General features: G+C 40.2%; 1 protein-coding gene across 2 annotated transcripts; it reads right to left on the bottom strand.

Annotated features, from left to right (window-relative positions):
- Positions 1-1006: 1006 nt before the first annotated feature.
- On the bottom strand, positions 1007-8793 carry LOC105481020 (dickkopf WNT signaling pathway inhibitor 1). 2 transcript variants are annotated; one of them, XM_011740279.2, is made up of 6 exons: positions 8714-8793; positions 6972-7180; positions 5700-5952; positions 5292-5454; positions 3985-4125; positions 1007-3869 (listed from the first exon to the last, which is right to left on the bottom strand). In XM_011740279.2, the coding sequence occupies exons 3-6, from the start codon at positions 5940-5942 to the stop codon at positions 3616-3618; spliced, it is 801 nt and encodes a 266-aa protein (XP_011738581.1). In that variant the 5' UTR covers positions 5943-5952; positions 6972-7180; positions 8714-8793; the 3' UTR covers positions 1007-3615. The 2 variants fall into 2 exon arrangements, with proteins under 2 accessions (XP_011738581.1, XP_011738573.1); XM_011740271.3 differs by lacking the exons at positions 6972-7180; positions 8714-8793 and having other exon boundaries at positions 5700-6301.
- Positions 8794-10166: the final 1373 nt, after the last annotated feature.

The following is a 10166-nucleotide window of genomic DNA, read 5'->3' as shown; positions in this document are numbered from 1 at the left end:
TTCTAGTTTAAGTGCTTTTGCTTCCTTGAAATAAAAGGGCGAGAGAAGGCAATGGTTCAAATACCACCTCTTCTCAGAAGCTTTTTCTGAGTAGTTACTGACTGATTTAATTAATTTTAATCTGTTGTCAGTTATTAATGTATGTAAGATAATACAACATAATATATACATTTCATTGTCCAATAGCAAAGACCTAAAATTGAGTGACTGCATTGAGCTAGACATAATAGTATTCTGATGCATGCATTACTCTCATATCTACATTACTGAGGGAGCCATGACTCAATCCCAAATCTATCCAGTTCTAGAGACTGTTTCTAACCACTAAACTAAATCAACTTCCAGCACTAATGCTCGTCGTCTCCTTTGCTAAATAGTAAGTTCTTTGAAGTTAAAGACCAATATTATACGCATCTTTTCAAATGCTAGCATAGTGCCCACTGGACCTGGCAGACTAAATACATGTATATTGAATTAAAATTTCTTAGCATTACCTAGATAGTAGTCCTAGATTTTTGATGCGATTGACCATTTCTAAGCTGTCGACCTTACATTCAATATATAAAGGACCACATACGTACCCACACTTTTGTACAAGTATCAAAAGCTTAAATTATGAGAGTATTTTCTTCTTTAATGTAAAGATAAAGTATTTCTTTTATAATTCGACATTGCCCTCAGAATAGTATCTTAGAAGGTATGAAAATTGCAATCACAGAAATCAATGGAAGACACTTTATAAGCCTAGTGGTAGTATTGTCTTTTTTTCTTTAAGGCTATAAAAGAAAGTTGGTAACATGATAAAGTTTGATAATGTCACCAATTTAAAAATGAAGGGTCAGGCTCATTCCTATCAATAGATTAGACAAAGTTTGAAATATTCAACTCCTCTAGCAAAACAAGGAAAGGGAGTGGTGAGAAAAGGCTTGTGATTGTATTTAGTAATAATTTCAAAATCAAAGTAATTAGAACAAGTCTAGCTTTAACTGAATGCCAGAGATTACTGTTCACTGTGAAATTTTTAGGATAAGCCTGTATTTCCCTTTTTCTTCTTTGATACAGTTTAGCAACAGCTTAATCATCACTCGGTCAGTGATAAGCAGGCATCTGGACATTTTGCTCATACCAGACTTTATTAGTAGCTGCAGAAAGCATGCATTTTGGACTTTGCTTCAAATATTAGTCATCCTATAACTATACTAGCACATGAACATGAAAATTCTATACTCATGACACATCACTTGTTAGATCAAAAACTCTCGAAACAACTTAAACGTCACTGGTTAAAATGATTATAGTATTGCCATTCCAACATACTACAAACTTAATGTAACCTTTAAAAAGAATGAGTCACCTCTCTATGTATTATATAAAATGATCTACAAGACACATAGAGTAAAAAAGCAACGTGCAGGACAGTGTGTAGAGTATACTGACATTAGATAAAATACCTTGTGAAATTTTCCCAGGTGCATGTATTTTCCATTAAAATACATTGTTTAAAAGTCACACAGCAACAACAACAGACATTTTAAACAATCATTACCCAAATTGTTTTAGATTCCTTAAATAATCCTCTTTTGAATTTGTATTTTATCTGATTTCCATCTTCTAGCCTCTATTACTAGCTAATAAAAATCTACAATTTTCTTGGTATTTTTCACCTTTACAAATATGAAGAATTCTTTTTAATGGAAATCCCTTCTTAATTTCTCAGCTGGATAGGAAGAAGAGGTGTCCATCTTTGGTTTGTTTTGTATTCTTCCACACATCTCTCATCTGGAGATGAGAAGCAAGAAAGGCTATCACTAGGGTCAATGTACTGAGGTCCGTTCCTGTAGAAAGGAAAGGATCCAATAACCAGAGCCCTTTAAAAGTTTGCTTCTTTCCCCATTTAAGCAGAATGCTCTCTTTCTTCTTTTTGAAGAAAAAGTTTCCTGTTTCCTTTCCTTTATTGTGCTTTATTGGACATGGCAGGCCTTAGAATTGGCCTTTCTGGCACTTCAGAAAACAAGCGAATGTAGAAAAAGAAAGTTTCTCCTGGGTGAGGAAGCTGAGAATTCCAGACAAAAGGAATGTAACAGCAGACATCCTGCCAGTTCCTCTTTCAGTGAAGAACCACCCAAAGCTTGTGTCCCATTGGTTGAGCCCCTTGAAACTGAACGACTTCCAGGAACACAAAAACAACAAACAGTCTAGTACATCTGCATTATTTAAGGAAATATTTGCACGATTGATTGATCAGTCACTACTATCCTTTGCAGGCCCAAAACGCAGCATTTTGTGGTTTGGGTGCAGACTTTAGAATACTACAAAAAAAGTGTAAATTGGGAAGTTTGCTTTCCCTTTTCCTCAGTATAAATAATATGAAATCTGGCAAGTAAAAATGCAAAGAAAATTTAGATTTCATTCCTGTGGGTTTTCTTTAAAATATTGTATCCCTATCCTCATTCCAATCAATAGATTTCAGGTTAAACAAAATTTGAAATATTAAACTCACCGAGCAAGAGAAAAAAGAGTGGAATGAAGAAGGATTTGGGATTTTCAATGAATAATTATTTTAAAACCAAAATAATTAGAATAAGTCTGCTTTGCATGTAGTAGTAATTAAGATACTGCAAATTATTTTGTTGGGTACAAAATCTGCAGGTATTTGTTAACTGTACTTATGGGCACACTTCCTGTTCCCGCCAATCACCAAGTACTTTGGAGTGTTATTTTTGTGGATGATTTTCTTCCTTGTCCAAAAAATATTGACCATTTAGGTAGGTATTATTAATTTATTGGAAACTATTTTTGAAAGTAGTAATGTAAGATTCACTCTCATTCTGCCATGACCATTTGAGTTTATCAATGCAGAATACGTCTTTCTTTAAAGTTATTCTAGAACTGATCAATATTGTCTTATATTTAGACACTGTCTTTTCTCTGATCATCTTTAACCATGTCACACGTCTGTTCCTGTAGAACACACACATACGTACACACACACAAACGTCTAAGATCACAATCCCAAAATGCATGTCTACTTATAACATTTCATGATATTAAATGTTAAATTTTATTTCAAAAACTATCACAGCCTAAAGAGAAATATAATTTAAGCATTAAGATAGTACATTTCAGAAAATAAGCTAGTATTTTCATGTAAATTTTAGATACCTATCATTTGTCATTCCAAGAGATCCTTGCATTCTAGACTCCAGAATTAAAAGGGGTAAAGGGTTATGCTTTTAAGAACTATAAGCTGAAATGATTTACTTCAATTCAATATAGAATATTTGTCAGTCAAGATAACAATCAATGTGTACAAAAATTTACATAACAAGAGGAATAATAGGCAGTGCAGCACCTTTAGAAAAATAATTAAAAGTTTTGTTGCATTTACAGGTAAGTGCCACACTGAGAATTTACAATACAGTAATTTACTGCAATCACAAGGGAGTTCCATAAAGAAACAAAGCTCTTACACTCCAGGTTTTTGGAAGATGTTATTGGAATGCTTAACTGAAACCACAGAACTTGTATATCCTCAGGATTGAGTTGATGAAGGTCATAAAAGGTTTTCATAGCCTCTATTATATAAAAGGAGTCCACTGCATTTGGATAGCTGGTTTAGTGTCTCTGACAAGTGTGAAGCCTAGAAGAATTACTGGCTTGATGGTGATCTTTCTGTATCCGGCAAGACAGACCTTCTCCGCAGTAACAACGCTGGAATATTTCTAGCCCATGAGAGCCTTTTCTTCTATGCTTGGTACACACTTGACCTTCTTTGAGGACAGGTTTACAGATCTTGGACCAGAAGTGTCTAGCACAACACAGTCCTGTGGCACAGTCTGATGACCGGAGACACACAGAACCTTCTTGTCCTATGAAGAAGACAGCAGGAAAAAAGTACATAGTTACTGTTAAACCTGCATCATTTCACTAAAACAATTCAAAAGACATTTTTGATGTGCTAAGAATGAGTCTTGACATCCTTACCTTTGCTGTGATACATTTTTGAAGACAATGTTGTTCTTCTGGAATACCCATCCAAAGTGCTATGATCATTACCAAAGCTTTCAGTAATGGTTTCCTCAATTTCCCCTCGGAAATTATTTTGATCAGAAGACACACATATTCCTAAAGAAGCAGGAAATAGTGATTAACTTCAGGGTTGTAATGCATTACTGCTGACAGCTATGACAGTGGCAGTCTGTCATGCCAGCACCAACTTGAGATACTTCATTGCAGTGACATCATTTTAAACCTCTTTACTGTTAATGAAAAACTCTCTAGATGGACAGAAGCACAAATGTGTATACTGTATACAGTCAGTCATATGTAATATCCCTAGTATAGCCATTTAAAATACTTTCCCACCAACTGTGGTAGGGGCAAGTGAGATTTCTGCCCATTTTAATATTACCCTTGGGGTAAGAAAAAGAAAATCAGTCGCTTTAAAAAATGTTCTTAAAAATAACTTCTCTGCCCCTGGTGCTATATGGGTCCTGCCAGACTAAGTTAAGCAAACGCAATTCCAGCTGCCTGGAACATTGCAATCTCACCCACCAGTTACTTTACTGTGTAATTTCCATATTACAGAGATTTACTTAGTTCATCCTGGAGTACTGCTGGGTCCTAAGGCGGGTCGTCACCCTGTTAGCTTATTTCTGGAGACCTCTTTAGCTGTCTAAATCCACCTTTTGAAAAATTAAAAGTTAGTGGATCTGTGGTTGGGGGGAGGAGTACTTATATTAAGGCAGCAGAGGGTAGAGGGAGGGGGAAGGATGGAGGGGTCAGGTTGTGAGGATATCAAGATCTTTCTTAAAAATGGCCCATGCAGATAAATCACTGTCCTCTGGCTGACAACAGTTTCAGCAAAAATCAGGAGAGGCCAATCTGGCAAAGCCGTGAGAGTCACAGTAAGAAAAATGAAAAGGGTAGCAGAACGCCAAAGCTGGTTTCTTTGGTCTCTGTATGATCCCATTGTCCTCCCCATCATCTCCCTTCTCAATTGACCTCAAGGTTCTCTCAGACAAATTTTTATGGAAGGGTCCACTACGAGGTGAGCCGTTGCATTGAATCATTGAGGGCCACGGAGGAAGATAAGGACCTCAGAGACCTCCGAACTTCTCTCTTCTTCTCGATTAAACACTTGCAATGAAGATTCTTCAGCGGAATCCTGCATGCTGAAGACCCATTTGCAGGTGGCGCCACAGAGTTCTCAGGGCGGAGTTTTTTCCCCCCTATTCGTAGATGCTCAAAGGCTGGACAGTTTTAGTGTGAAGGGAGCTTTCAGGACTCACCATTTTTGCAGTAATTCCCGGGGCAGCACATAGCGTGACGCATGCAGCGTTTTCGGCGCTTCCTGCAGGCGAGACAGATTTGCACGCCCGCGTCCCCTCCGCGGGTGGGACTAGCGCAGTACTCATCAGTGCCGCACTCCTCATCCTCTGCGCACGGGTACGGCTGTGGGAAAGGTTCGGGGAGAGGGTGAGGCATCCAGACGTCCAGGTACCCGCCCTCTTGGACCCGGGCGCTGATCACAGTCCCTATCTGTCTACCTCTCCAAAACCTGCTACCGCCCACTGCTCCCAATTGCAGGGTTGCCAAATGCTCCCTGAACCGCACACACTCAGCACGTTCTACTCCCTCCTCTCCAAATAGGACCCTTTCAAGGTCAGAGCATCCTCTGACTGCCCGACCCCTCTCACCTGGTAGTTGTCAATGGTCTGGTACTTATTCCCGCCCGGGTACAGAATTCCTGGCGCGGCGCTGACTGCAGAGCCTGGGTGCCCCGCAGCGCCGCCCAGCGGTGGGGGCAGGTTCTTGATCGCGTTGGAATTGAGAACCGAGTTCAAGGTGGCGCTCACTCCCAGCAGAGGGTGGCCGCCAAGAGCCGCCGCTACCAGCGCGACCAAGACCCGGGCAGCTCCTGCTGCGCCCAGAGCCATCATCTCAGAAGGACTCAAGAGGGAGAAAGAAAGAGAAAATGACCGTCACTTTGCAAGCCTGGGTCCCCACGAAACCGTGCCGGTGCGGTTGCACAGTCAGGGTCTGGGAGCCCCCTGCGGTCCCAGAGTCCTGACTGCAGGGAGCACAGAGCTCTGTGCCGCCACCGCCACCGCGGCTGCCTTTATACCGCGGGCCCGGAGCATTCCGGCCCCTTGGGAGGGAGACAACAAAGCCGGGATGGGATTTCAAAGCGCTGGGAGGGGCTGGGAGGGGGTGTGTTTGTGTACATGAAGGGGGGCCTTTGACACTCTTCACCCCGCTCCTCCCTTGCTTGGTAGTTCGGCTGGCCCGGCTCACCTTCGGGGTGACGGCTAGCAGCAAGCATTATAGCAGACGACTTTAATAAATGCAGGCGGCAGGAGGAACTCTGGGAACTTGGGTGCCCTTGACTGGCAGTAAGGGTTGAATTATCCAGATCTGAAATACTTTTCAGAGCCGTGGGGTGATACGCTCTGCAAAAGCACTTTTTGCACCTCTCCCTTACGCCAATACTCGCTGACTGTGCGCACAAGTCATATTCAGTATTAAATACAAACCGATCTGTAATTCAATGGCTCTAGCAAGACGCCTCTGAGAGGGCCAGGTGGCGGGTGCAAGTTGCTCATTAACCCTTCAGAGTCGCGGTTTGCAGATCTGAGTTAAATCCCTGGTTTAAGGTCGTTCAGTTGCCCTCCTCCCCCTCTCCCCCTGCCTCTGCGAGAAAAATGTGCAAAGAGAAGGAAATTTGCACATCAAACGAGGGTAAGAAGGAAGAAGAGCTAATTCTCTTTTGATGGGAAGTTTAGAGAGGGAGGCGAGAGACTGGGGTTTAGAAATTAGATCAGGGCTGTAGGGAAGAGGGAAATGACCGTCCGATAATCAAACCATTTAATGTTCTTTGAATCAGGGCAATCGCGGCAGTAGATGAACTTGATTAGGCAGACGCTTGAGATCAAAGTGGCCGGGGCCAAAGCGGACAGGGTCCAACGTACCGGGTCAGTCGCCTTTCCCCGTTCTCCCTTCTCAGTGGTGGGCTAATGCGGGGCAATAGAAACCCTTAGGGCTTAGCGCCTGACTTCCTCATTAGTATATCATATCGCAATGTTTCCGAACGCAGGGTTTGCTCCCAAGTCATACCTTGCATGGGACCACGCAATACCCCTTCTAGGGAGATAAGAAACTACCTTGAGGAGAAGAAGAGCTGAAAGTGAATTAGAAAGAGAATTTGATGTCATTAAAATTGGTGTATAGATGTAATAAAGTAAAGCTGGTGTATAAGAATGATGTCATGCTTATAAATGGGAAATGATCTATTTAATTCAACAAAAACTTATTGGAAGCCTAGAGCTCTGGCATTGGGCTGCCCTCTGGGTTGTTGCCTTATTTTTATTTTTTAAATTTTTTGGTGAGATGGGTGGTGGGGGAGGGGCACAATGAATACAAATATTTATGAGACACAGTTCTCATTTTAAAGAATAAAGTTCTCTTTATTCTAATTACAGTAATAATAAAAGATGTAGTAACAATAAAATTATAGTAATAAATATAAAAATGTACACAATTCTTTTAGAAACAGATTGATATTATAAGTGTCAGAAAATAGGCAAAAGTTTTGTGAGTCTCGAAAAAGGAGAGATGATTGGATAATCACTATTGAATTAATAAAGAGTAAGATATATTTATTTTGTGCTCCTCTAAGCTGTATAGATTTAGGCTGTCTATAATGACTCCACATGCTGACTGACCTACTGTAGTCAGAACTGGGGCCACCACCAAGTAAAGCCAGTGACAATCTTAAAGTAATAAAATCCTGAAGTTTAGTGGGGTAAAGAGTAATTAAAACACAATTTACCATGGTCTGTGTTCTAGTTCCTTCAGTTTCAAAGGTAATATTAAGAGCATCATCTAAATCATTCTTGAATGGTACCCTAGTTAGACTAGTGTTCCTCCCATCCCAAATTCCATCTGCCCAGGAAATTATCCTGTCAGGAATTTATGCGTTAAGCACCTTCACTGTACTAGGAAATCTGCAAGCTGTATTAAGTTTAAATGACGTTGAAATGTGGAGAAAAATCCGCCTGCCAATCAGAAGGTTGAAAATGTTTCTTTTTAGTGCTATTACCCTGTTTAAATATTTAGAATCTAGAAATACATCTATGCCACATTAAAGATCAATCTCTTGCCTTTTTTTCTGAAGAGATAGTATATGATTAATACATTTAATGAACTTGGTTCATTAAAAGCTTGGTTTCACACACAAAAAATCCATTGCCTGGGGCAAAAGAGAAGAAAGTGGAACAATTTAATCAACAAAGGGAAAATTCTGTTATAACAAAGAGGCTTGTTGCATAAATTCAACCTTGATCTCTGAAAACAAATCATATGTCTATTATGTTTCAATATTCACTGAGTCTGGACAGAATCTGTGGTACTGAGTCAGGAGAGCTAAACCAAGCATAGAAGTTCAAGAGCGGGCTAGCTTCTACCTTCTTACTCATCTTTCACGTTGCTCCTGAAGTTGTCATGAGTTTAAAATGAATAATGATTTGGTCAATACCTGAGTTCCTACTTTGTGCTAAGCATTATACATGATATTGTGTGATAAAAGATGAGTTCTCATATAATCTACCTTCATATCATTTAGTGGGCAGAGGAGAGGTAACCTCACAAATTATTCAGTGGAGAAATTACATGGGTGGTCCTCAGAGAGGGCTAAGTACATAGTAAATCTTACCTTTGTTCCAAATGAGGAAATTTACTTTTTCAGTGCTTTTTCTCCATTTGAAAATCCTTTCCAGGATGTGGTTTGCTCACTGGCAACAAGAGTGCAAGGTAGATAAAGAGGTACAGTAAAACTCATTGTTCCATCAGCAGCCAGTTAATATTCGGCATGTACCCATTATTGGGAGCATATCTCACAATATGAAAGGCAGGCTTCTTGTCCTCAGAAAGCTTTCAGTCCGTGAGTAGTTGGGGAAATACAATATATTTATATGGGGCTGGGGGTAAAAATTTTTCCACCATCGATTATATTTTGGCAGATACCAGGTCATGGAGAAGCAATAAAAAGGTGCAGGAACTGTGACCAACACGTCTCAGGAAGGAGAGAAGGTTCTGGTGATTGTGTGAGTCTCTCTTACAGCTGGGTGACAGAGGAGGTGTGAGCCAGGGTAGGTGAATTTAGTTTATTAAACTGAGTTTATTTAGTCCTGTAGGGAATCCTGCCTCCTATTCAATCTGGTATAAATATGATCATAATTAATGTAACAAGTTTAATATTTTGTATTATATTTTTAAATAGGTGAAATACGCTTATCAGTGTGGAATTGAATCTCATAACTCAGGAACAGCATAATAATACATGTCTTCTTTATATTTTAAGTGCTGGATGCCACACATAGAATATTTCTCAACCTTTTCATCCATGAAGGAGACAGACAAATACACTCCAAAACACACCATGATATTCACCGACTATTTTTCCATCTCTGTTATTTGTGACTGTTGATTTTTTTAAAAAATTTAATATATTTTTATATATTTTTTGAGACAGGGTCTCATTCTGTCGCTCAGGCTGGAGTGTAGTGGTGCAATCATGGCTAACTGCAGCCTTGACCTCCCAGGCTCAAGTGGTTCTCCCACCTCACCCCCCAGTAGCTGGGACTACAGCTTCATGCCACCACACCTGGCTAATTTTTAAATTTTTTGTAGAAACAGGGTTTCACTATGTTGCCAGGCAGAGCCGGTCTCAAACTCTTGGGCTCAAGTGATCCTCCCACCTTGGCCTCCCAAACTGCTGGGATTACAAAGTGATACGACTTTCTCATTGACTTTTAAAACAGTTTAGTCTTAATGTTCTTCGTGATGTTAAAAGAACTTTTAGACCTAGTCCATGTTATGACTCCCCTGAGAGCTGGATTTTCTGCACTCCTCAGTACAAACAGAAGGCAAGATTTGACCGTGATTATGTTTATTTGAGCAGTGGAGATGGTCAGCCCAGATAAATCAGGCTCCGTTGTAGCTTTCTAACCAAGCTCAGAAGATGTGTTTTACTAGAGCAGGACATTGAAAGTTAATCTGAGAGTAGAGCCCGGAACCCAGAAACATTTGACTAAAACACAGTGAAGATAGTGCCTAAACCACATAGATATCTGCCTGCATCTTTTCTGAGGTCCTGATACTCAGAA

The sequence above is a fragment of the Macaca nemestrina genome, chromosome 9 (genome assembly GCF_043159975.1).
Source record: "Macaca nemestrina isolate mMacNem1 chromosome 9, mMacNem.hap1, whole genome shotgun sequence".
Lineage (NCBI taxonomy): Eukaryota > Metazoa > Chordata > Mammalia > Primates > Cercopithecidae > Macaca > Macaca nemestrina.
This window is presented reverse-complemented; position numbering and strand designations above follow the sequence as displayed.

What these genes read in the sequence shown, in the direction of transcription:
- LOC105481020 (XM_011740279.2), bottom strand. Translation starts at nt 5,942, where the DNA reads ATGATGGCTCTGGGCGCAGCAGGAGCTGCCCGGGTCTTGGTCGCGCTG. An exon ending in AGACCATTGACAACTACCAG is followed by an intron (nt 5,455 to 5,699) that starts GTGAGAGGGGTC and finishes CCTTTCCCACAG; the next exon opens with CCGTACCCGTGCGCAGAGGA. An exon ending in CGGGAATTACTGCAAAAATG is followed by an intron (nt 4,126 to 5,291) that starts GTGAGTCCTGAA and finishes CTGCTTCTTTAG; the next exon opens with GAATATGTGTGTCTTCTGAT.